This window comes from Chrysemys picta, chromosome 19, assembly GCF_011386835.1.
Source record: "Chrysemys picta bellii isolate R12L10 chromosome 19, ASM1138683v2, whole genome shotgun sequence".
Taxonomy (NCBI): domain Eukaryota; kingdom Metazoa; phylum Chordata; order Testudines; family Emydidae; genus Chrysemys; species Chrysemys picta.
The window spans coordinates 11,903,138-11,930,767 of record NC_088809.1 but is presented as its reverse complement, the minus strand read 5'-3'; the positions used below and the strand labels follow the sequence as shown (position 1 = coordinate 11,930,767).

Genomic DNA, 27,630 nt, shown 5'->3' with positions numbered 1-27,630 from the left:
TTAGAGAGACAAGGTGGGTGAGGTAATATCTTTTATTAGAACTCTGTGTAAGCTTGAAAGCTTGTCTCTTTCACCAACAGAAGTTGGTCCAATAAAAGATTGCGGGGCGGGGATAGCTCAGTGGTTTGCACATTGGCCTGCTAAACCCAGGGTTGTGAGTTCAATCCTTGAGGGAGCCACTTAGGGATCTGGGGCAAAAATCAGTACGTGGTCCTGCTAGTGAAGGCAGGGGGCTGGACTCAATGACCTTTCGGGGTCCCTTCCAGTTCTAGGAGATAGGATATCTCCATATTATTATTATTATTATTATTATATTATCTCACCCATCTTGTCTGTCTAATAAAATTAACATGGCAGACATTAAATGAATTAAAAACTGGCTGACAGATCTAAAAATGTAACTGTAAACCAGGCATCATTCTTGAATGGATGTTTCCAGTAGGGTCCTGCAGTTATCAGTTCTTGGCCCTATGCTATTAATATTCTTATCAATGACCTAGAAGAAAATATAAAATAATCACTGATCAAGTTTACAGATGACACAAAAAATTAGGGGCTGGTTAATAATAATGAGGACTGGCCACTGATTCACAGCAATCTGGATTGTTTGGTAAACGGGCAGCAAACAAACAATGCATTTTAATACAAGTAACTGTAAATGCATACATCTATGAACAAAGCATATAGGCCAAACTTACAGGATGGGGGACTTTATCCTGGGAAGCAGTGATTCTGGAAAAGATTTGAGTGTCTCAGTGGATAATCAGCTGAACATGAGCTCCCAGTGTGATATTGTGGCCAAAAGAGCTAGTGTGATCCTAGGATGCATAACCAGAGGAACCTGGAGTTGGAGTAGAGAGGTTATTTTACTTTACATTTAGCCCTGCCGGGACTGCTGCTGGAATACTGTGTCCAGTTTTGGTGCCCACAATTCAAGAGAGTTCAGAGAAGAGCCATAAGAATGATTAAAGGATTAGAAAACATGGCTTTACAGCGATAGACTCAAGGAGCACAATCTATTTAGCTTAACAAAGAGAAGGTTAAGGGCTGACTTGATTACAGTGTATCAGTATATGCACGGGGAACAAATATTTAATAATGGGCTCTTCAATCTAGCAGAGAAATTCAACGGCTGAAAGTTGAAAATTCAGACTGGAAATAAGACATACATTTTTAATGGTGGGAGTTATTAATCATTGGGACAGTTAACAAGGATAATGGTGGAGTCTCAGTCACTGACAATTTTTAAATCAAAATTGATTGTTTTTCTAAAAGATCTGCTCTAGGAATTACTTTGGGGAAGTTCTATGGCGTGTGTTATACAGGAGGTCAGACTAGATGATCACAGTGGTCCCTTCTGGCCTTAGAATCTATGAATCTTTTCTGCACTGCTTAAGCAGCTGCCAAATTTCATCACAAGGGTGGATACGTCTCCATCACAATTAACTGAGAGCAAAATATAATTACTTAAATGATCAGTGAAATTCTTCTAACGATTTTCTGAATAACGTCACTTGAAACGTGCTGGATATTTAATCACCCATGTCTTTCCTTTGTGCCACAGTCTCGAGCCATGTCCAGAGTGGCTGCTGCCCACAGAGGAGCCATTCGTGCCTTGCAGGTGTTTGCCACTCAATTTACTGATCAATCAGAGCAGCAGGTTCCTGCCCATTACAAGGAGTTGGGCAATCTCATTCGACAACTCTCTCTATGTTCTGCCAAATTAGAAATGGATTCTTCTGTTCCTGACATCATCATAGACATTCTGCTACAAATTGAGGTGTGGAAAGTGCTTAATTTTTCTTCAGCGCTGATATAGAAGAGACTGGATGAAATATTTAAGTTCTGGGTGCAAACTATATCACACATGGGCGGGATAAAATATTACCAGTAAAAATATGGCTTAATAAGTGCATGTTGCAGTTGCCAGGGTTTGTGGCTATATGGCTTTCAGATGCTGCTGTAATGGTTGTAGTACCAGAACCTAGCTAGGAGATAAAGATATAGCTGCAAAATTTACTTCATCACTATGTTCTATAACCACTTTGGTTGAAGATATTTCTGCCATGTATATGATTATCAAGTTAGAAGCTCACTGGGACTGTGTATGGTAGGAAAAGAGCAGCTCTACATTTTTTAAATACTTATTTATTCCTGTTGATACAAACCAGAAACTCTCAAAATCAGCCTTACTGTTGTAACCTTTAACCCCAAGTGATTCTGTGGGCCACATAAAAAAGTGGATTATTTGTTGTGGCTTATTTTAGGTGTGGAACTGACACTGCAGCCATGAGAGATTTTTAGAAAATATCTTAACCACCTTAAAGTATTATTATGATTACAATGTCTGTAATTTTATTTAAAGTGCTATAAACTGCCTACAGAAAGCAGTGATGATCGTTGTTGCTTTGGGTGGGGAAAAAATGGTAGGCTACTTATGACATTATGCTGGAAAAAGTCTTTCTTCTTTCCCTCTGGCAGGAAGGTGAAGGATTTTAATCTGTTGCCCACAGGTCCACTTTTTAAGAGCAATTTTTAAATCAACTAACCAATAGGGAGATTATTTGTTAGGTAGATTCTAGATGAATATCAAATTGTCTATGTGAAGGGCCAATTTCAGGTCCTAAGTGCTTTTAGCAAGGAGATATATATCAAGTCTGGTTCTGGCAAGAATAATCTATACCAGAAGTGTAGTGGCCTGGTTATGGGCAATGTCTGTTAAAACCATATCTCCTGATGCCAAGCCTCGTTCTGGAATGCCCCTATGTCCCTTCAGCACAGAAGACTTCTGAAGCATGAGTTGCAGGTTCTGAGAAAACCAAGAATAAGGCACAAAAGTTTTATCCTGTGGTTTTTCTCACAATCATGGATATTTGTTTTTTACCTGTGTTCAATTTGAGACCAGAGCAGTCTCATTGATATTACCATTTCAGTACTTATTACGGATGAGTTATGCTAGCAAGGGATATGTTGAGCTAGGAATATACTATTTATCAAATACTCTATCTGAGTACTTGCATGGCTCCATCACCGTAGTATCTGAGCACCAGTACTATGTGTCTGTAAATGTCACAAATACTTACCTTGTTGGAGGTTATCTTGTTTATTGACCAGATAAGAAGGATTTTATAATGTTCGGACATTTTTGGAATGATTTCTAAACACTCAAAATAAGAACTGATGATGCCCACCAAAATGGTCAGAGCTGTTTGTTAGGAGGTAAGCAAGAAAACCACCTGACCTGTCAGAAGCTTCTCAGAGCCCTTCTCAGGTTTAAAGACCCCACTTGGTTAATTTAGCTTCTGAAGGTGATTGAGGCACAGTGTGAAAATGCACTTCAGTAAAATAATGAATTCAGTGTTAGTGAAAGGTGCTGGCTTGACATCCCTGGGGACTTTGTTCTCTTTTCTTTAGCAACAAAATGGGTACAGCATGGCAGCAGAAGTACAAGCTTCCCTGTACTATTTTCCCAAATGGCCCTAGAAAGTCTATTTGTAGTAGCGAGAGTAATTCAGTCTCCATGCCCCATTCAGTACTTGCCAACAAAGGTGTCAGTTAATGCCAATTGTGGTGGTGTGTTTTTGTGATATGAACTGGTGTCCATGTGGACTGACCATCAAACATTGAGTAGTTGTTTTAGGATTATATATCTGGGCACATTTTATAACAGCAGTTTTTAGGACTTGTCTGCTTTTTAAAATCTGATAAAATACTTTTCTTTTCACAATGGAGCTCTAATATCTGTGCAAACTAGCTTATATTCTTTAAGTGTTTATTACATTTAAATGCTCTATTACTTTAGTCAATAAAAATGATGTAAATGATACAGGCATTTTCATGTACGATTATTACATTAATTATAATTCCAAAGCTTTCTGAGTGATAATTTAAAAAGAATTCAGTACCCTTGAGCTTTGCATCTCATCAGTCTGCCAACATTAACAAACCAAGTTTAATGAGAGTTTAACTTAAATGAAAAAAATTGTGGCAGGATTTGGATTCTCTGCTGGAGAAGAAACGATCACCCAAAAAAGTGAAGAAATGTCTCTCGGCATCTCAGGGTAAATCTCCAGTGAGCAGCGAGATGTTTCCAGCCAGAGAGCAGATTGCATCTCCAAAAAAAGAGAAGAAACCACCCATCTCAAAGGAGCGACTTGGACAAGAACAGAAAAAACCTTCAGTAGCTAGGAAACTCCTGACTGGTATGTGCTCTGAATACTTAATTAAAAGGATTTCATTGGTTAATTTATAAGCCGCATAGTGATCAGCAATGACATGTATAATACATTTTTTGTCTGAGGAGCAGAATGGCCCATTCATGGTACAAGAGTGTCTTCTTGCTCATGGTGTGCTTGCCAGAACCCTGCAGCTTTGGTACACAATTCCTTCAATGCTTCACGTGAAATGACAACTTGTTGCCGTAAGAGGGTTCTCCAGCTTCATGTACCAACTTAAACCTCATTATTTAACTTATTTTAAAAATATCTTTGCCATACTGTTTTTAACTTTTTTATTTTTGCTTTGGAGCACAGTTGGATTTTCTTCTAAAGAGACCCTCCAATGTCTATATTGCAGTATATATCCGAGGTGATTCTCTATTAGTTGATTCTAATGATGTATATAAAATACATCTAACTATCTACATAGCTATTTATGAAATACATTCTAGTGGAATATAAGATTACCCACTGTTGGGGAATCTGCACCATAGATGCAGCAATGTCTGTACACAGTTGGATTGAATGAAAGGTGGTGTCAAAGCTTTAGCTCAGAATTTCCTTGGTTGTGTAGGCTTTTGTGCTTTTGAGAGCGAGACAAAAAACCCAAGAACCTCTCTCTTAATTCTAGGCTGTTTTCCCCTCACACAGTGACTTTATGCTTTTCCTTCCTCCCTAGTTTCAAGGCAAGAGAAGAAGCATTAGTTTATGGGTAGAACAGGGGACTGGCAAGCTGGAGTTCTGAGTTTTATTTCTGTCTTTGCTGCTGGTTTACTGTGTGACCTTGGGGTAATCATTTAACCTCTCTCTATACAGGCTTCATAACACTTTCCTTCTCTATTGTGAAGTTTAATTAAACCAGTTTGATACATCCTGAAAGCAGTCCAAACTATAACATTAGTATAATTATATGTAGTGTCTTCCTCAAAGGGTTGTTTCTTAGAGTAGCATATTCTAACTTCCTTTCCTTTCTTACTGAGAGTATAATCTGTGCGAGGATCTTGTTTTTCATGAATTTAAAGAGAGCGCATGTCCCTAGTTATCTACTGAATTTCATGTCTCCTGCTGCTAGTAGTGTTTGTTGTCTCTTTCTAGTCCTCAAGTGGCCTTGAATACCAAGAATCTTTCAAGCATATAAACTGCTTACTGAAGCAGAGAACCAGCTTATGTATTGTTTGGCAAAGGAAATGTTTGGAGTTTACCAGAGTGGTGGTGGTGGTTTATTTGTAGTGCAGTAGTACTTAGGAGTCACAGTCATGGACCGGGACTCCATTGTGCTAGTCTCAGTTCTGTCTTTGTACAGAAAGATAGTCCCTGCTCCAAAGAGCTTCCAATCTAAGGTTTATTTTTAATTATTTATGTAGATGAAGATCAACATATTGCAAATATTCCATTGGCACAGAAGCTAAGCAGTCATGCTGATTTATCAGATCAAGAATTCCAGCAAGAGCATGACCCACACACCTCAGACAGATATGCAGTTTTAAAAACAAGTCAGGATGCATTGATGAGAGCTGGAGCTGTGAAAAAAGCCCCTGTGCTTGAAAGTGGACCTTTGAAGAAGAAAGGTGTATTATTACCTGCCAAACAGGTACAAATGTGACACTTAAAATAATGTACCCTTTCCTCTTCTCTTAAGGGAGCTTTAAGTGAATATAAGGTACTGTTAAAGGGACACCATCAACATGAAACCAAGTAACTTTCAAAAACTAAGTTAAAAGCGGCTTCAGACTCTACATCTGCCTCTGAATGTCCCTATCAGATTTTGTGTCTTTATAACCACATGTTCCTGTTTTTAAAAATAGTTTTTTCTGTCCTCGGTTGCATTGTGAAAGCCCATGGATGTAGAAAAAGCTAACTGACTACCAGAAATGTGAAACTGACTATCTACAAAGTATTCTCAAATGCTTTCAGTAAATGCATTGGGAAAAACAGAGAATTCTGTTTCATGTTGGCAATAGTAATAGGTATACATTGTCATACAGAAGTATGGTTGTCTTTTTTTTTCAGTCAGTGGTGTCCCATTAGCATCCTTAATAAATGTAGTTGATATGGAGTGATGGAGGAAAGGGAAGGGCTTTAACATTTGCCTTTGAGGTAGGTACATTCAATTAAAGCCAACTGCTTTCAGCTGCACTAGTGTAAAGTTCCATTCATTTCAGGGGGAATGGAGAACACTTGGCACGTTTCAGGAGGAAGCCGGTTGGAGTCCCTGGGAGGCTTTCTGTTGATTTCTGTGTCCATTGGATCAGGTCCTAAATGCTCTACCCTCACTCCAAACACTGAAAAAATGACCCGATTACTCCACTGGACCTGGATGGCCATTCCTGAGTCTGAGTGTTCTGCATTTCCTTGCTGCTTGGTTCTTTCTGCTCTTGTGATCACTTAAAAAAACATACCACTAAAAAAGCAGCATTACCACCAGTTGGAAATAAATTGCATAACTGGAAATGACATTTAACAATTCTGCAGAAAATTAGCGTGCAAGTAAGTGTTTGTATGGTATTGGATTTGTACTGCTGTTTTTCAACTTGGACTTAAAGTTGAAATATTTCATCCCATGACATTAATGATGTATTTATTAAAATAATTATTTGTAATTATATAACCACTTACTTGTGTTTTAGTAAATGGCATTTGCAACCAGCAGATGGCCTCCTTGGTGCAAGAAAACTCATTCATTCTTTTTGCATGTTACTGACATTTCCTTCTTTAAAAACATTCTAAAATGCCCCAAAATTGAAAATAGATATTTTTGGATGCATTTATGGATGGATTTTTTTTTCTCACTCACCTCAGCCTGAAAAATCAGGAGATTTGGTGTAATTACATATATTTGTTCTTACTATATTAATATCAGTGCGGCCTGTGAGCAGCTAGGTTAAGCATTTTAATAATTCATAACACGGTGACTCAGTCCATGTGTTTCAACCAGACGTCAGGATAGTTCATACCTGTGAGTGTAAAATAGCTTTCAGAAATTACCCACTGTAGAACAATTGTCTAGTTTCTTAGCCTAGTAAATATAAACTTGGCAGTGTTTGAGCTATGCCACTCCCTTCTGCAGAAGTCCTAATAAATCTCTAAATAGCTCTGCTCCTGAGCAGGCCCAGTACTACAAATATCCCATATGTAAAAAGCCCTTACTCGTGTGAATACTGCCACTGAAAACAATTGGATTGTTTGCATGAGTAAGGGATGCAGGATTGGGCCTACACTCTATTTGGGTGCATTCATATTCTCATTAAAGTCAGTATTAAAACCTCCATTGACTTCAGCTCTGCAGAATCAGTCCCTTAGACCTGACCCTAAGACAGAAATTCTGATCCACAGTGCGGAATATGTATTTTTAAAAGTCTGAACATCTTTTGAATGTTAATATGTCTTCAAGGGAATCCGTAAGCTTCCAAGATCGAGACCTGTGCAGCCTCAGGCAAAACATGCCCGGTTTCAAGAGACCACTGTAGCTTTCAGGCTAAAAGAGAGCAAACCACTTGTTAAGGAGAGTAGAATACCTTGGGTACCTCCAAATCCTACATCGCCACCTGCTTCACCTAAACGGTACGTTAACATTCAAGTGGGACAGGCATTTTATATTTGTAAAGTACAACTATATTTGTAATGACAACTAAATATTGACAAATTGTGTAAGTGTTTGTATACAGATACTAGAAGTCTAAATACTAAAATGGCTGAATTTCAGTGCCTGGTATTAAATGAGGATATTGATATAATAGGCATCACAGAAACTTGCTGGAACAATGATAATCAATGGGACACGGAAATAGCAGGGTACTAAATATATAGGAATGACAGATTAAGTTGTGCTGGTGGGGGAATGGCACTAAAGGTGAAAGAAAGCATAGAGTCAAATATAGTAAAAATCTTAAAATGACTCAAACTGTACCATAGAATCTCTACGGATAGAAATTCCATGCTCGAACAATAAGAATATAGCAGCGGGAATATACTTTCAACTACCTGACCGGGATGGTGATTGTGAAATACTCAGGGAGATTAGAGGGGCTACAAAAACAGAAAACCGGTAATAATGGGCTATTTCAGATATCCCTATATGGATTGGGCACATGTCTCCTTAGGATGGTATGCAGCGTTGGAAATTTCTAGGCACCATTTAATGGCTGCGTCTTGGAGCAGCTAGCTTTGGCATCTACAAGGCGAGAATCAATTCTAAATTTCATCCTAAATGGAGCACAGTGTCTGGTCCAAAAGGTGAATATAACTGGAGTGCTCAGTAATAGTGACCATAATGTAATTAAATATAACATCCTTGTGGGGCGGATATGTCCCAGAAACCTACCATAGTAGCATTTAACTTCAAAAAGGGGAACTATACAAAAATGAGGAAGCTAGTTAAATGGAAATTAAAAAGAACAGTCATGAATGAAATGCCTGCAAGCTTCATGGAAACTATTTAAAAAAACCATAATAGAGGCTCAAACTAATAGTATATCCCAAATAAAACAAAAACAGTAAGCGGTCCAAAAAAATGCCCCCATGGCTAACCAATAAAGTAAAAGAGGCAGCTAGAGGCAAAAAGACATCCTTTACCATTTGGAAGTCAAATCTTCGTGAAGAAAATAGCAAGGAGCATAAACTGCCAAGTGAAGTGTAAAAATATAATTAGGAAGACCAAAAAAGAATTTGAAGAGCAACTAGCCAAAGGCACAAAAACTAACAGTAAATATTTAAGTACATCAGAAGCAGGAAGCCTGTCAAGCAATCAGTGGGGCCACTGGATGACTGAGCTGCTAAAAAAACACACAAGACAAGCGAAGAAGCTAAATGAATTCTTGGTATTAGTCTTCGCCCCAGAGGATCTGAGGGAGATCTCTACACCTGAGCCGTTCTTTTTAGGTGACAGATCTAAGGAACAGTCCTAGATTGAGATGTCAGTAGAGGAGGTTTTGGAATAAATTGATTAATTAAACAGTAATAAGACACCAGGACCAGATGATATTCTCCCAAGAGTTCTGAAGGAACTCCGATATGAAATTGTAGAACTACTAACAGTGGTATATAACCTATCACTGAAATCAGCCTTTCTATCAGAGGACTGGACGATAGCTAATGTAATGACAATTTTTTTTAAAAAAAGCTCCAAAGGCCATACTTGCAATTGTAGATCGGTAAATCTAACTTCAATACCAGGCAGATTGATTGAAACTATGGTAAAGATCAGAATGATCAGATACATAGATGAACACAATGTGTTGAGGGTGGGGGGGGGGGCGTGAGGGAGAAGAGTTTAAACAGCTTTTGTCAAGGGAAATCATGCCTCCACAATCTACTACAATTTTCTGAAGGGGGTCAAGGAACATGTGTACAAGGGTGATCCACTGGATATAGTGTACTTGGACTTTCATAAAGCTTTTGACAAGGTTCCTCATCAGAGTCATAAGCAAACTAAGCAGTCATGGGATAAGAGGGAAGGTCCTCTCATGGATCAATAATTGAATACAAGATAGGAAACAACCGGTTACTGCCAGAAGCAGGGACTGAACAACAAGGAATGGATCACTTGAAATAGCCCTGTTCTGTTCATTCCCTCTGAAGCATCTGGCCCCAGCCACTATTGGAAGACAGGATACTGGGCCAGATGGATCATTGGTTTGACCCAATATGGCCATTCTCATGTTCTTACACATTACAGATTAACAAGCAATGTTTGTTGATTCATTGCAGGGTCCAGGAATAAATGCTTGAATAATTGATTTGGTATAGAAAACCATTTTTTTTAAATGCATGTTTTAAATAGTCGTCATATTTTTAATTGATATAAATTATTTGAAGTTTAATTTAGAATTTGATAGAATGAATATGAGATAAGCTTTTGAAAAGTAGATCCTAACATGGCAGGGCAAGTTCTGTTACAACTTAAATTTGAGTCTTTGAATTTATTTCTCTTTTCTACTATTTAAAAAATGTTAGCTAGACTTCTGTGAACAAGTGATAGCTACAACACATTAAAGTAACTAGGACCCTGATCCTGCAGTGGGTTCCATGTGGGCATAACTCTGCTTCTGCATGGAGCCCATTGCAGGCCCTATGTTGAGAAAAGGGAAGAAATTCAAGGCTAATGTTACCAGACTTCTCATGTTAATGTCCATTTTTTTTTTAACTCAGGTCCCGGTCTTGCAAACTCTTTCACACATGCTTAAATTTGAGAGTATGCCTCCACCCCTTCACTTCAGTGGGGTTACTGATGTGAGTAAACTGAAATGTGTGCAAGTTCTTGCAGGACTGAGGCCTAACTGAGTCAGTTTTTGGTATAATAATTTTGCCTGCTATGAACAGACATCTTTCTTGTTAGGAAAGTGGGAAAGGGATCTCAGATATATATATAAAAAATAAATAAATTTTTCCTCATTCACAGTGCTCCTTGGGGATACATGAATGCTAGTCCCAAAGCTTCCAGCAGAGAACAGTCAGCTTTGCAGAAAGAGGGAACTGAAGAAGGACGCTTAGGAGCCATTGAAAAAGAAGCTCTCAGGTTGGCCTTGGATATCCTTTATCCAGTAACGCAAACAATAATATATTATTTTTCTAAATATATCTTTTCTTAATTACATTTTGAGGGTAAAACAGTTAACGCTTTTTAGTCAGGCAAAAACTGAATTAAGGCCACTTCTTCATACAAAGGGCTAAACCACACCACTTTTTTTAAACCGTCCTATGGGAACCACGGAGTCATCATCTTGTGAGGGAATAGGAGGAGTCTCTCCACTTTCTTTCTCCCGCCACTCCAGGAAGGAATCAAGTTAGGCTTGCAGCTCATTCCCTACCAGCCTGATTGGAGGTAAAGGGCCTTACACTCTCATTCGCTCTCAGTACACCTCAGTACACCTTCTTGTTTGGACTGATTCAGTTTTTTTGCCTCTTTTGTACCTTTTCCCATCAACATTTGTTATAGATTATTGTGACATCTTATGAACTTTCACATACTTTTTACAGTTGAGCTCACAATTAGAGTAAATTTGTAGGCCTAATTATCAGAACATAACGCTCTTTATGAAACAATTCAATCTAAGATTGGATGCTTGTTCATAAAATCAGTTACAAAGTTTAAGGATATAGAAAAAAAGAAAAGAAAAAGGTGCTTGGTTATAATTTAAGGTTTGAAAATTCCTTATCACAAAATTGAGATTTGCAAATCTTACTTGATCAGATATTGCAAAAGTTACAATTAAACCTTTCAGATATTGACATAGCTTAAGAATTTACAACTCATTTCATTTGTAGCTAAAAGAAAACTTCAAATGCAGCAGTTTTAAGTTGTTTCTAAGATGTTTAGAAACAACCCATTTCTTATCTCTTCTTTGGCTGTGAGCCCAGAATGGGTAAGCATGGCAAAACTCACCCCCTCTTTTGCCACTTACACAATTAAAGCTGTTCATTTACATAAACCATGAAAATTTTATGCACTAGTGGTTAAGCTTACTTACTCGGGGGGGAAAAACTTCAGCCCTGATGGCATTCTTACCCAGGTGTGTTGCCTCCTTTAAAAAGAAGCAACAAAGTTATGTTGTTTTGGAGCCACTTTTGCGTTCCTGAGACGTTTGCAACACGCAAAGGCGTTAAATTCAGAGGCATTTTTAGTCTGACAGAAGTTGCCCACCTGTTTTACTCTTGATATTTGTGAGGACAACATTGGCATTATGGCAACTTAACCCATCTGGGAGTCTAACCTGCAACACTAGCACAGTGCTGTCTTAAATGCAGAGAACAATAACAAAAATAATTGACATAAAAAACAAAACCACCAGAAAACTGCAAAAACAACAAAGGAAAAACACTTCATAAACAAAACAATGGGGAAAAACACTGCAAAAACATAAAACAACAACAAAAATCACAAAGTTTGGTGTTGCAGCAGCCCTTGGTTCTGTTGGTTTGAAATTAAATACATAGTCAATGCAGTAGCAGCCCTGAATTAAGCTAGCATTTTGTGAACAAGAGGGTTATCCAAGATGTTATTTCAGTAAATGTCTTAACCTTCAACAATTTAAAACACTTAATTTTACCTCTTTTTTTGCTTTTTCTTAAATACCTTTTCTTTAAATCAGCAAAATGATTACTAATCACACAAACTGCAAACCTCAAAATAAAAGAATAAAAAGAAACCAAAAGCATTTGTTAAAAAGATGATTAAACAATTAATAACTTAAAAATACAGAGATTAATTGTTTTAAAGCTAAAATATTAATAGTTTGCTTTTCATGCTTACCTCAAACAAGCTCAACACATTTAAGAATTTAAAAAAAAACTTTTATTTTAAACTAACTTTTAAATCGTTTGTTTGCCAAGATGCAAGTTTCAGAGCATGTATTAACCCTTTAGGCTCCACATTGCAGTGCCAAAAATGTTGTATTAGATGGAATATATGGGTCCAAAGTGGGTTTTTTTAAATAAAACCCAGTCACAGTCCAACATTAAACAGTGTTAAACAAGGTTTGGGGTTTGGCATACAGAGATCGCAGCTTGCTTAGTACCATGGTGCAAACACCATTAAACATCCTTTAAATTTTAAATAAGCATGGAAGAAATCCAAACTGGGTTTTGCAATTAACATACCAACTAGGTTAAAGTAATCTTGAATATGTGAATTTAGCCCACCACAATAAGGAAATTAAGGTCAAGATTTTCAAATATGCCTAATGATTTTTTTGGTTGCCCAATATGAGACACCTTAAAGGATTTTCAGGGGGCAGGTATTCAGCACTTTCTGACATTGTCTGCTTTTAAGGGGACTCAACTTTGGCTCTCAACAGTTGAGGCCCCCAAAATCACTTGTCCCTTTTGAAAATCTTGGCCTAAGGATTAAAATTTCTAATCTGTTCTTAACATACCTAGTTGGTGCAAGATGTGTCAGAATCTTCTGTACCATGTCTACTATAATATTTAATGAAAAGAGTGTGTTAGGAAAGCTGAGGAATTATAGGGACAAAAGAAGGCCCATCATTATGTATTTGAAAGTAATAATAATACCTATCACTTTCATGCCATCTCTGGAACTTATTGTTCCACAAATATTAATTGATTAAGGCTCTTAACACTGCTGTGAGGTACATAAATGTTATTATCCATCTTTTAGGGTGGACCAAAACCACAACAGAGGTCATACGCTGTCAATGTTAGAGCAGGGTTTAGAATCCAGGTTTTTCAACTTCCACATCTGTGCTGTGTCCACTAAACAACTCTGCCTCTGAAACAAAGTTTCACTTAAAGATGTTCTGGGAGACAGAACAAAGATTTTCCTTGCCTTAAACTTAACATATTTAACTTCTCATTGTTGATTCTTTGTGGAGGTTTTCATTTACCTTGAATTTACATCATTTCATTAGATAGTCTATGCAAACATGCATTTTATTTTCTTAACTTCTGTCTTGCTGTTTTATTTCTGAAGACTAGCTTGGCTTGATGCAGAAACTTCAAGAAGAACGAAGGAACTAACGGAATTTAGTAGAGAAGAAATGGAGAAAATACAAAAATTGAGGTAATTATCCAGTTTAAAGGGGTCATGCAAGAAGCAAATTTGGTAGCAAATCTCTCATGTGGCCCTGTTTTCTTAAAGTGGGTTTATGTTCTTTTGTCTCATCAGATTTTCACTAAAATGCATCATCACTTTTGTTTGTTTGTTTGTTTAAATAGGTTAGAAGGTGCTTCTCCTACACAGCTGGCAGACAAGGTGGAGAAAGCAGTTCGGGAGCGTTTGGAACCTCTCTTGGATAAAGCACAGGTAGTGCAATCAAAGCTTATGCTGACATTTTGAAGAGTCTCTTAGATTTAGAAAACATTTGTTATGGGGAAAGCAAATGGCAGGTCGCCTTAATTTGATTAGCAAAAAACATGTGCAAAATTTTTCACCCAGTCCAAACAGTTTTAGACATTCATTTGCAGAATATTTTTCTTCTCAACATAATTAATTTGTGCTAATACGATATAAAAAGTATTTTATAAACATTAACATATTTCTGTTTCATTAGAAAGTCAATCTTTCTTTGGAAACAAACACTCGTTTGAAGGATTCTTCGTTTATAAACAAACTGTCATCCCAGGCTGCTGAAAAAGTATGTTCTGTTTGGATATAATGGAGTAAAGCTGTTCAAAATGCATGATGATGTTTTCTCTTGTACATGACATGAAAAGGATAGGACATTAGATTTGATTTCCTAAACTGTAGCTTATGCCAATGGAAACTAAATAGAATGACCTCTTTTAATTAGGGTGTTGATTATACAAACGTTTTTTTCCATTGATGAGCTATCATGTTTTAAATATAGAAAGTGTGAATTCATTAAACATGGAGAAAATGGATATTAAGTGTTTTTTAAAAAAGCAAAATCATTTTCAGAAAATTAGTATATAAGACTATTATCGACATCCTTTCTATGAATCGTATCTGATCCAAAATATTTCACACTCTAAGGAAACATTAGAAAAAGTAATTGAGATATAGAACGGTATAGCTAGGAAAATAGCCCTGTTAGAGCAAAGTTATCCAGCTAAATGGTCACGCTAAGAAGACATAATTGAGATTTACTTTGGCTCTGATCCTACAAACACACACGAGTAAAGCTAAGCATGTCTGTAAGTGTTTGCATGATTGTGTTTTAGTTCTAGTTCTGTGGATTCCTACAGGATCTCTGAATTTGGGGAGTGAGTGGATCAACTGTCTTAAATTTGAGGGCCTGATCCTTCAGCATGCTGAGCTCCCTCAATTCGCATTGGCTTGCGTGATACATTTTTATAGTGTCCTGTACATGCTGAATTAATTTTACTAGCTTGGCTTACTGTCTGTGTGAAAGAAAAGTATTAAGAATGTAATTAGATTTGCATTAAAGGAAGCAGTTGAAAGAAATGACAGCCCATTTATCAAAGCTAATCACTGCTTTTAGAAATTTGAATTATAGACATACACCGAGGAAGCCAGTTCAAATGTATGTGTATATGTGTATATAAATAAAAATAAATGTTTGTTTTGGGGTTTTTGTATCTATAGGCTGCATCCAATGCAGATATGCTGAGTGAGAAGTTATTGGATGATCTTTTGGAAGATACAGCTCAGGAACTCTGGAATATGGAGCAACACAAGAAGATGCAAGCTGAGGCTGTAGCCATGCATGACAGTCCTAGTCTGGAAACAATGCTGCAAAGAATGGAAGAAATCGAAGTAAGCAAATGTCTAAGTGCTAGTTGTTTGCAACATTGTCACCTTGTGCATCTGTCCATACCTTACAACCTGAGCCGGTACATTCTTTTTTTTTTTTAAGCAAGGTTTTACTGGGTCAGAACTTGGACGAAAGCTCTTGAAGGAGTGTCTACATGTAACAGAAAGTAGAACTGTTGATTCTATATGTGACACTTTCCCTCTGAGTCTGTACTGGACCAGTGATCAAGGAATAAGAGTAAGGATAGTCCAGTGATTAAGGGGCTAACTTTGGAGTTGGAAGACATGGGTTTCCTGCTCCATCACACTTCATGTGTTTCTGTGTCTCAGTTCCTCATCTGCACAATGACCATAATTGTAAGGTCTCAGATACTACAGATATAGGGGCTATCTAACTACATAAGCGAGAGAAAGTCCAAGAATGGTGCTAGTGCTGCTCCCTGCGGTGTCTCCTTTAGAATGAGATGAGTTATTGAAGTCAATGGAACTACTCTTCTGAGTAACTGCTCACCAATGAGAGTAAGGGGTTTACAAGATGTTCCATAGTGTGTAAGCTAAACTGCTGTATCTCCAAGTTATGGTCAATTTCATATAGCAAGAAAGTAGAAATGAGACTGGAACCAGAAGCTACTCAAAGCAATTGAAGATGAATATCTGTAAAAATAGCTACATTAAAAGTACAGCTACATTGCAAGTAAAGGTAAGGGGACTTACAGACTGGCCATAGGCCCTGGTCCTGCAAATACTTATGCACTTGGTAAAATTTATTGCTGTGAGTAGCCCCATTGATTTCAGTGGGACTATTCATGGTATTAAATGTTTGTACATCCTATGGCTCAAATCCTGCAATCAATTGACTTACAGTGCTGTACTTCAATCAAGATATTTCCACGAAGATTATTTTTTCTGTCTCTATTATATTTAAGAAGGGTATGGGGAGGTGGGGGGAGATTTATAACATTATCAAAATGGGTCATTGTTTGCTTTTCCGTCAAGTTATCACCCAGTACAGTTGAACTGATTAAATATCTGTTGGTTGATTAATTTTGTACATTTTTAAAAAAAGAGATACCAAGATGTGGTTCGCAGGAGATTTAATCAGATTGTCTATGCTGATTCGGAGTTCTGGGCACAGGAAGAGAAAAGGGGTAAGTGTTGGCTTTTTTTTTTTTTTTTTTTTTAAATACAACTTATTTTTGCTGCAGTCTCTATCTCTTAAATGTTAACATCTCCTAACCAAAATTAGTAGATTGGATTTGATCATATTAATCAAATAGCACCATTTGGACTTAAGTATGTTACAAACACTATATCAAAAGGAATGTTTACAAACTGTTGCTTTAAAAATTAATATCTGAAAGCAGGAGAGGCTAACTGAGAAGCTTGCAAGCTAAAGTACCAATCTTACAATTGGCTTTATTTGAATGGATCTGATTGAAGTCACTGAAGCAGTGTTTGGATGCAAGAGTCTGCCTGTGCGATCCAGTTGCAGGACTAGGGCCTGAGTCTTAACAGGGGATGTTTGATGTTGATTTAAGTGAAGTTTGGTTTCTTCTTTCTTCCAGTTATTCTTTGACAAAAATATAATTGATTTTTTTTCTTAGTAGCACCGATATTCTTTCCCGTTCTTCTTCTCAGTGTGGGTGAAACTTGCAATCTGCCACGCACAACATCTTAGGAAATAGGTTCCTCCAGTCCTCCCCCAACTCAGCAATAGTAACCACCACCTATGAGCTACAATAGCATGTGTTTTGCCTCAGGTCCTGGCCCTAACACTCTCTCCATTCCAGCCTAATTTGAACAAGAACAGAGCCCATCTCTCCAGTGTGTAAAAGGTGTGGCGATCCCTATTATACGATGGTTTCTCCAGGCACTCTTTCCCAACCCCTCCCACACTGTGTAATATTGTGCTAACATGGCATGGAAGATAGGAATTTACCCTGTTGTTATAACACATATCAGTTACGCTGGGTGGGTGGGGAGTAGGAGGAGGCGGCAGTGTGGGGATCAAGATAAGTCTGGTTAGCACTGCTCCACTATGGAGTCGTGATAATGACTTCATAATTGAGGTACTCTTTCTATTCTAAACCCTGGTTTTAACCCCCTTCTAATTTACCAGAAATATAGTATATAGTATATATTATATATATTGTGTGTGTGTGTGTGTATATATATAGTATATAGAAATATAAAACGTCTTGTATGTAGTCCCAAACCAGAGAGGATGTTTTGTTTAAACGTTGGTTCTCAACATTTTTGTATATTCTGTGACCTCATCCCTTCTTTGTAAATGTGAATCTTGCAGAGTTTCCATTGGATCTCTCCAAAAATATAAGATATAGTGGATTTACTGACCACCTTCAACTTTATTTCTCTATTTGTCTTTTCTGACTTCTGCTTGCTTATTTCTAATTATTTTCACTTCTTTTCTATTGATCCATTTGTAACTGAGTCTGCCTCCCTTTTCTGAAGCTTAATTGGTGGATTTTCTTTTATTCCTTTGGCCTCCTTTTTCGTACACCATTGCCAGAAAGGACAAGGAAAAAATAAAAATAACATATAGATGCAAGTGTAAACACAAAGTTTTAAAAAAAAAGAATTAAAAAGCACAGACCTGGATAAATCACTTTTTCTCTCTTCTTTCCTCTTTGCTAATCTGTTTCAGAATTCTCAATGATTCACACATTTCAAGGTCAGAAGGGACCATTATGATCCTCTAGTCTCACCTCATGCCAAACACAGGCCAAAGAACCTCACCCAATAATTTCTCCGCCAAGCACATGAAGCGCTATAGCTCACACAGGTCGAAAGAGATCCAGTCTTGATTTAAAGACTTCAAGTGATGGAGAATGAGTTCTCAGCACTCTGTTTTCTGTGATCCTCCAAGAAGGCAATCTGTCAAATGTTCAAGTTCACATTTTAGCTCAGACATTCTTAGTCATACTCCAGAAAGATCTAGTTTGCCTCCTCAAAGCATGCTTAACTTCTGAATGCGCCAACACTTGACTTTAGTCTTTCTGTAGTTTCAAACATTGGGGAGAAGAATGAGATCCTGACCCATGCCATATATTATGCAACGTGCTCTTTGAGTGGATGAACTTTATCTTGAACTTCTCTGAAGCCACCTACTTTGTGAACAAATACAGCTCCTGGCTCTAATTTGGATTAGGGATTCTGACAGGGAAAGGAGTCCACTTCCGAGAGGGATACACACAAACTACAGTTGTTTAGTGTGATTTGTAGAATAACCGTTCTGTTGTTAGATCCATGTGTAACACCTCTTCATCCTCAGACTGAGCAATTACTAGAGCCACTTCATTAAACCTCTTTTGATACCTCTTGAAGACGCATCTGTTGCCATTGTGATTGAGAAATCAATTTCAAAGCCTGTAAATCCCCCTGCACTTTAGAGAACAAAGCCAAAACTGGAGAGAGAGAGTATTTTGTATGGGTTCATTTGACCATGGATTAATTTATGCTGTTGCAAGGGAATCCAGTTCCCTCTATATACCCTAGCAATAATCCTTCTCACTCCACTCCAGCATATAAAAATATTATTTCTAGTAGTAGAAAAGTTCAGAGTTCACAGTCTGAGACTATATCTGTAAAACACAGCAAAACACTCTCACTTGATTTATCTAACGATTCTTCCCCAGGAAGGAACAAATGAATATTTATTGTCATATTGGCTCTTCTCCTCCCTCCTTTTTAAAAATAAATAAATAAATCAAGCAATTTAAATGGCTCCGATTCCATAGATCTGTCAGGTATATATCATGTCCATGCAGCAGTGAACAAGTCGATGCATTGGCTGTCAGTGTAGGTTTTCTGTCAATGCAAAGAACACTGTTAAATTAGTCATTAAGTGTACAGATTTTTTGCCCCACTCATTCTTTCACATAAATCAAATGATGGAAAAGTTATAAAAATAATGGAGTTAAATTTGTTTAGGAAAAAGTCGAATTCTCAGTTCTTGTCCATAGATCGATCTATGGCAGGGGTAGACAACCTATGGCACACATGTCAAAGGCAGCACGCGAGCTGATTTTCAGTGGCACTCATGCTGCCCGGGTCTTGGCCACTGGTCCGGGGAGCTCTGCATTTTAATTTAATTTTAAATGAAGCTTCTTAAACATTTTAAACACCTAATTTACTTTACGTACAACAATAGTTTAGTTATATATTATAGACTTATAGAAAGAGACCTTCTAAAAATGTTAAAATGTATGACTGGCACGTGAAACCTTAAATCAGAGTGAATAAATGAAGCCTCAGCACACCACTTCTGCAAGGTTGCCGACCCCTGATCTATGGTTTAACCCTGAATTGCTACATTTTCTTTACATCAGAGTATACTGCCCAATGTGCTTCTATCATGAGTTCTTAATCTTTCTTTTAAAAAAAAAAATCACCTCAAAGATTTTAATTGAACATTCACAAATATTTTCCTCCTTACTTCTCAGTAATAGAGTAAAAAAAATAATATAATTGCCCAGACTGATACTGTACAGTAGAACTTCAGAGTTGCCAACACCGCGGGAATGGAGGTTGTTCGTAACTCTGAACAAAACATTATGGTTGTTCTTTCAAAAGTTTACAAATGATCATTGACTTAATACAGCTTTGAAACTTTACTATACAGAAGAAAAATGCTGCTTTCCCTTTATTTTTTTTTAGTAGTTTACATTTAACACAGTACTGTGCTGTATTTGCTTTTTTTTTTTTTTTTTGTCTCTGCTGCCTGATTGCGTACTTCCAGTTCCAAATGAGGTGTGTGGTTGACTGCTCAGTTCGTAACTCTGAGGTTCTACTGTAGCTCTTCATATCAGAAGAGCTTTTTAACTGGGTGAAGAGAGAACCTGAGGGATGTTAGCAGGAAGCTGTTTGCTAAAGAAAGTTAGCTTTCCAGACAAACACTCCTACTATTTCCCACACATATTGATCCTGGTTGTAGCCCCACTTGCCTCAGCCAAGTAGCAATAGGGAGGAATTTGGCTCGTGATTTCTCTCTCCACTTTAGTTTCAATATAGGGTCAGGTCTTCAGCTAGTGTAAGTCTGTTGAGTTATATCAATTTATACCAGCTAAGCACCTGACCATATAGGGGTTGATCCTGCACCAGTGGGAGATTTGCCCTTGAATTTTCTGGGAGGAAGCTTGGGCCCATAGTGACTTCTTAGGAGCTATGCCATTTTACACCAGGTGAGGATCTGGGCCCAATTGTTTTAGTTTCATTTGTCCTCTCCATTTACTGCCAATCTCAATAGATTGGTTGCCAAGTAATGTAATGTTTCCTATCACCGCTTTAGAAATACTCAATGAGTTGTACTAAAAGTGACATATTCTACAGTGCTCGCGTTTGAAACATTTGGTTCTTTTGAAAGTACCCCCTTAAATTTGTAGCTTAGAGGCTCATCATGGGTAACATTTTTCTTCATTTCTCCAAAGGACTTAACTTTGGAAGGGAGCTATGCTTATGGTGGGGACTTGTCTACATTGTTAGATTTTTCTCTCCCAAAGAAACATTTTTTTAATGTTGTTCTCTTCCTTCTAGAAAGAGAAAATGCATCAATAGAGAAAAGGCCTGTGTCTCCTCATCCAATCCAAATAACCAAATTGATAGGACACAAAGAGTCACAAGTGGATATTGTATTTGAAAGACCTTTTGATGGAAAGTGAGTAGAGAATTTGGTCATAAACTAAAATGCTCATGTGCTTTCACTGTGGATATATATATATATATAATATGTTTTCCATTAAGAGTAAATGCCCCAGGGAGTGTTATTTAAAGAGGCTTTGTGGCTTTAGGTCATGTGGAAAAGGACATTAAAACCAAGAAGTTCTGGTTTGACTGTTTTTTTGTGTTTCCAGTGCTATTGAAGAAGATGGGGAGGTGGAAGAGAAATTGGAGACTGGAAATGACATTTGGCAGCCCTTGACTCGCAATATATCTCAGCAGAAGGAGCGCTGTGTTTTTCTCTCTGTTCCAAAGCGTATGCTCCAGAACATCCTTGATTATAACAATAGATATGAGCAGCACCTGAAACTTATTTCTCATGAGGCAGTAGGGCACTTCAATCCATGGCGCATTGCTGAGAGGTACATGAACTATTGATGTGTTTGATTTTGTGAAGTAAATGTGTCAGTTCCAGACCTGTCTTTCTGTCCTTACTTAGAAACACACAGGGGAAAAATGGGCAGTTTAAATTCTGAATTGAAAGCCAGAAAACTTAAGACAGTAACTACTGCGTTGTTTCTCAATGATCCTTGATGCTTGTGGACCTTTAAAGTGTTCATAGAAAATTAAAGGGAGTGATAGCAGAATATCTTAGAAGAGCAATTTATTTTTCACGTCTTTCTATAGCATACAGCAGTACCACAGAGCCAGCTCTGTCATCTGTGTGAAATATAGATTGGTTTAGACTATCTAAAGGAGTCTAAGCCAGAGGGGTGTGTAATTCTGTTTCCACTTCACATCATTTTGTGAAAATCTGCTCTTATTGCTGTAGAAAACTGTATGTGGAAATTTACACCTTCTGCTTTCCTTATCCACTTCTGTCTTTATGCAAGTCCCAGTGGTAAGTTTGGAGAACCTGCTCTGGAGAGCCTTGATCCATTCAACTGAGACTATTTAACAACATGATTGTCTTTTGCCATTTGATTAAAAAGCAAACCTTGCCTTGCTAGCTGTAAAAGAACAGCCAGGCCAATGATGGGTGGAAGGAAGGAACAAGCTTTTTATACATTTATTAATAAAAAGTCAATCAAGGTATTAAAAGTAGCAGAGAACACATTGGCAACCTTTAATTTTCACAAAGGAGGGGCTGGATGGTGCTGTTTTTGGAATAACAAGAGAAATACTTTAAAATGGCAGCTGCCTTATTGTAAATTTCACTGAAGAAGAGATTCGAAAAAGGAAATATTTTGTAGAGTACATTGCTAGGTATATAAATAGTGTATGGCATAGCTGGGTCACCACTTAGTCCTCTGCAATGCAAACAAGAGGCAAAGTAATAAATAACTGACTATTTGCTGCTCATTCCTTAGCAAAGAAAAAATGTTTATTCATTCTCTCCACGGCTGCTAAATGAGGAGGGAGGTGGAGGCTGAAAGGTTACAGTATAAATAAAAAATAGCCATCCCACCAGCGAAGTTTGAATAAGCATTTTTGGTTTGCTAAGTAACAGGTTCAGCAAGTAAACAATGTTATCTGTTATCATTTCCTAAGCATGCCTCAATGAATGTCCAGCAAAAAGTTCTGCCATTTCTCCCCAGAATTTATTTTCAGTCTGTGAATGGCGTCATTCAAAAATCAACTACCAATAAGTCTGTGTTGTGATCAAGGCACCGCTCCAGCAAAGCACATAAACATGGGATTAACTTTCTAAGCATGTGTGTAGTCTCTATGGCCCTGATCCTACAGACACTTAAGCAAATGCTTCATAGTATTACCTCTACTAGTCCCATTGAAATCAACAGGCTTACTGTAGTAAAATTAAGCCTCAACACCAGTGTCTGCCGGATCAGTGCCTTTGATTTTAATAGGACCACTCACATGCTTAAAGTTCAGATATGCTTCTGTGCTTTGCTGGAATGGGGCCTATGTGAGCAAGAATTGAATGACCTTGGACTGGTCACTATAACCCGAGGCAGGTTAGAATGGACCGCTAACACATCCCTGAGCATGTTTCAGCACTATCCTTATCAGCTCCAATAGAGTGTTCGTAATTGGCATTGGTGTGAGCCTCAGTAGCTCAAACACTGGCCCCTCTTCATGACTGGCAAAAGGACAAAATGAAAATGAGTCCTTCCTTCTTGCAGCTGAATTGCAGCTCTGCTTATGCATGTATTGTAATAGGATTTGAAATCAAACTAAAAATGTAATCCAATTCACAGCACTGTTTGGTGAATGTTTTACCATCAGAGGGCCCTATAAAACTTGTCAACCATTACATGTATCAGTAAACATTTAGAAGAAACTGCTTTGCTCTGTATTAGAGACACAGAAAAGTTAATTTTCTTAGTATTATTGCAGCAAACGTAAGACTCTGAGAAGGAGAAATTTTAAACAGGCCAGCAAAGACCTGAATTTCTCAAATGCTGAAACACTATGAAGTCTTCTGTTGACCTGAGTTCTCCTGAGTTAAAACCTCTGATCCCCCTGCTCCCCTGTAAACATCCTTGCTTTTAGAAGGGGCTGATCCAATGACCATTAAAATCAGTGGGAGTCTTTCCATTGACTTGAATGCATCAGGTCCCGAGTATGTTAAATCTTTCTGTACAAAGCAGAATGTTTGCATCTAACATTTTTAAAAAGGAAAAAAATACACCAGTTAATGGAAGGTTGGTCACATTCCCCAATCCTCCATGCACACCATGTATTCACCTCTCTTTTATCAGAAAGCTGATAGATGCAAAAATTTCAGATGCTCCACAAAACTTAGGCATAAACAGGATGGTTCTGTAGTACAAGAGTTTTCCCCATAGTAAATATATATAATAAGGTGGAAAGAAATACAAACATTTCTCTTTTGAGATCAGAGCATTGATATAAATGGACGAAATGATTGCTGCATATTTGGGTTCGTTTGTACAAACCCCAGGATTCTATCCTTGGCTTTTAAACTTTCTTTTCTCTCCTTTAGCCTTGCAGAAGAACTGACAGAAGAAGCCTTATGTGATGTGGCAGCAGAGCTGCAGGATGTATGTGAGGATTATGCAGAAGCTGTGTTCACTTCTGAGTTCTTGCAGCCCACAGAGTAAACGCTTTTAAATCTGCCATCAGCTAATGGAATGTCAAATCCCAGCCTACCAAGCATATTGGGTGCTTAGGTTTTTTTCAGTATCTTTGTTCTTACTGAGCACATGGAAGAATTTGCTCAATGTATGGATGAAATTCGGAAGGGATTCCTCTTGGGGTTTTTAAAAATTATAATAAAGATGCTTTCCTTTTTAGATTTCAGTGTAATAAAGGTGCTGAAAAAATGTTTGACTATAAGAGAAGTAAACATTTAACAATAAGGTTTACATGTGTGTGCAGAGCCATTATCAATCCTTCTGTACATCTGTGATTAGTTGTTCACTTGTGTGATCTAGTGGTACGAGCAAAGCATTGGAAGTTAACAGATCTGGGGACGGAACCCAGAACTCTCAGTGATTTGGGCAAGTCACTTAACCACTCCATGCCTTACTTTCCTCCTTTGTAATGCTCCTTATTTACCTCACCAGAGCGTTGTGGGGCTTAATCAATCAATTATTGTTCAGAATGCACTTTGAGCTCCTCTGAAAGGTGCGCTGGAAATACAAAGTATTATTTCATATGCGTCTAAAACCCAAATTGAAAATGCTGATGCGAAAGAGTAAATGCTGTTTGATTTGCCTTCAGTGTTTCCAGTATCACACAAGAAAGATGCTGTTTATTTTGTCTGACAACTGCATTAACATTCTTCACAGTCTTGTTAGCTGGTTTTTGGACTAGATGCAATAATCCAGAGGAGTGATCCTCATGTCACAGCATTAAGTGGATATTTTGAACAATAGCTAGAAATGGCTCAATTTATTTGCAAGAAAACTTGTGCTGCTGTACTATTGCAACCCTCTTGAATATTTTAAAGCACTATGCATATCTGCATTAACATTTAACAGTCCATACAGACAAGACTTAACTTTTTTCTTAAAAAAAAAAAAAAAAAAAATTGCTACAGGTTTTTCTTCCGTTCCCCCCCACCCCCCCTTTTTTTAATAGTAACCTAAAACAATACCATTCATCTAACAGCAGCTCCATTTAAAGACCCAATCCTGCATTCTTTATTCACTTAAAATGCCCATTAAAGTCAATAAGAATTATGCATAAACAAGGAATGCGGGATTCAGCTCCAAAATTGTGACATCAAACCATCTAGGGCATTCCAGCGTCTTCCTTACTTCTCATAGTTGTTCTTAGTGTTGTGGGGGTATGGTGTGTATGATATGTACCTGAATACTTTAGACTCAGTCGCAGGTTAGGGATGGAGTGTGAGACTTGTAAAATGTCCTTGCTTTTATTGATTTGTGTTGAGATGGTATTGCACAGAATTGTGGCTTATCCCCATATTTTTATTGTGCAATAAAAATAAATAGAATAACCCACATTCCTGGCTCTTTTATATTGGGCTCATTTGTTAGTTTCAAATAATCAATGTCCTGTGTTGAGTTTTGGTAATATATGTCCGGAGGACAAACAACAAGAAAAAAGGGTATATGATAAAACTCATGGGTCAAAACATGTGAATGCTATTTACTGTGACAAATTCCTTTTGTGCAATAATGTTTAACCCATTATAGCATCATTTTCCAATATATCGAGATTTATATTTTTTGCAAGTCAAAACACATTTTTGTAAAAATAAATAAAATAAACAAAAACCCAACCCCCAAAGTGTTTTTATTAAAGTATGTAATTTGTGTTTTGTGATTTGTTTTGATGACATTTATTTATATCAATGTACTCTTTATTTGGTGGATTCCATGTGGTTTTGTAATTTAAAACAAAATACAGCTAACTGGTACCTTTTTCAAAATGTATAGAGAGATTAATTTTAAAAAATTCTGGGTTCACGAAACCAGCAGTGTATATGTGCAACAGTATTTTCAAATATTTGAATTGTTTTCAAATAAACTCTATTGATTGAGGATTTTCTTTAATTTAGAATAATTTGGATCTAAATCCCATGTTTATTATAAATAATGAATGACATGTTTGCATTCCCTGCTAAGAAAATGCTCTTCATTTCTGCCATCCTAATCTTTACAGTCAGAAAAAGAGATGCTAATAGAGGGTTGAATCATCACATTTATGGCCTTATACCACATATAGGAAGAGCATTGTTACACTACCACTAGAGCGGCTTGGGCAGGAGATTGTGCCTCCAAGGTCAGTCTCCCTACTCCTCCCCCCCCCCCCCTCGTTCCTGGGAAGGAGTATAGTAGTGTTAGGTCTATATCTGTTGTAACATCTAGGGGCCTTGGGGATGTAGAGCCGCCACCTGCACACCGAGGCTACTTCTCTTCTCCCACTGCTAGCTGTGAGGGGGGTTGCCAGCAGGGGTTTGAGAGAGTATCTTGTGCCACCCTTGTGGCTGGCCCACAATTTGGCCCTTACTAACTTACTAATCTGTCCAAAAGTAGCTTCATTTTCTCCCTGCATAAATTCCCACTAGGCTTTGTGACACTAACTGTATATTTAATCTGATGATGCTTCTGTGAGCTCTGATCCTGGGAGGAATGGTGTGCTGGCACCAGCGTGCTGCCTTCAACCTTGGACCCATACAGGCGTAAGGCCTTGAAAGGTAGCACCTTCCTGCCTTTCGTAATACAATACTGAGGGATGTTACTGTCCATGTAATTTTTATTAGTAGAGTGCCTTGCATGCTAACTACAGTATAGACTCAAGAGGCCCCTGCTGAGAAATATAAGCCCCTCAACCTGTAGCCACTCTGCATGAGGAAATCCCATTGATGTAAGTGGATCCTAAATGGACAACATATAGTTCCCAGTCCTGCAAAGACTTATGCATGTGCTTAACTTTATACCTGATGAGTAGCCCTATTGATGTCCAGGGGACTATACACGCTACCTTTAAAGTTAAGCATGTGCGTAAGTCTGCAGGGGCAGGGCTAGAGACCAAATGCAGGCCAGAGCAGTGGCGCTAAGGATGTGTCTGAAGGGTTCTGTTTAAAAAAAAAAAAAAAAAAAGTCACAGCACAGGCCTCCCCCTGCCAGGGACTTTATTTAGAAGGAACAGGACTCAGGAAAGGGTTAATGAATCAGGGTCTTAATTAGAACAGCCTGGAGACACCTGGCAATGGGGGGTGGGGGGGGGGGTGGCATAGGTCTTAATTGGGATTGCTGTGGTACACCTGAGGGGGTGTCTGTGAGGGCAGGCCTCAGACTACTGAGGAGTGAGAGTGCCAGCCCTGAAGCCGTGAGACCTGACAGTGAGGGAGTCCTACTGCCAGCCCCGAAGCAGAGAGGCCCTGGTGGTAGGTGGCTGAGGCTCTGGGCTTAGTGGGAAGCCTGAGGGAAGCTACACAACCTGAGGTGACACAAAAACCTGGAACAGAGCCTGAAAATGAGCCAGCACGGAGTTGAGACGTGCTGTGAGGAGCCTGAAATAAGAGACTGGGGCAGGGAGTCAGTCAGAGCGGGAAATATCTGAGCTACTATTGACTGAGTGGTCTATGTT

The 27,630-nt window shown here is 38.1% G+C and overlaps 1 protein-coding gene across 7 annotated transcripts in view; it reads left to right on the top strand.

The window, feature by feature from the left end:
• KIAA0753 (KIAA0753 ortholog) overlaps positions 1 to 26,078 on the top strand; it is a 31,079-nt gene extending 5,001 nt beyond the window's left edge. For 5 of the 7 annotated variants that reach the window (XM_008178866.4, XM_008178868.4, XM_008178867.4 and 2 more), the window contains 13 exons: positions 1,565 to 1,780; positions 3,992 to 4,202; positions 5,582 to 5,808; positions 7,609 to 7,778; positions 10,615 to 10,731; positions 13,645 to 13,734; positions 13,890 to 13,977; positions 14,225 to 14,308; positions 15,241 to 15,411; positions 16,475 to 16,556; positions 20,962 to 21,082; positions 21,279 to 21,506; positions 24,053 to 26,078. In XM_008178866.4, coding sequence (XP_008177088.2) covers positions 1,565 to 1,780; positions 3,992 to 4,202; positions 5,582 to 5,808; positions 7,609 to 7,778; positions 10,615 to 10,731; positions 13,645 to 13,734; positions 13,890 to 13,977; positions 14,225 to 14,308; positions 15,241 to 15,411; positions 16,475 to 16,556; positions 20,962 to 21,082; positions 21,279 to 21,506; positions 24,053 to 24,170 — 1,923 coding nt within the window. In that variant the 3' untranslated portion in view covers positions 24,171 to 26,078. The remainder of the gene's footprint in view (positions 1 to 1,564; positions 1,781 to 3,991; positions 4,203 to 5,581; positions 5,809 to 7,608; positions 7,779 to 10,614; positions 10,732 to 13,644; positions 13,735 to 13,889; positions 13,978 to 14,224; positions 14,309 to 15,240; positions 15,412 to 16,474; positions 16,557 to 20,961; positions 21,083 to 21,278; positions 21,507 to 24,052) is intronic. The other 2 variants (XM_008178869.4, XM_042857820.2) reach the window with 2 other exon arrangements.
• Positions 26,079 to 27,630: the final 1,552 nt, after the last annotated feature.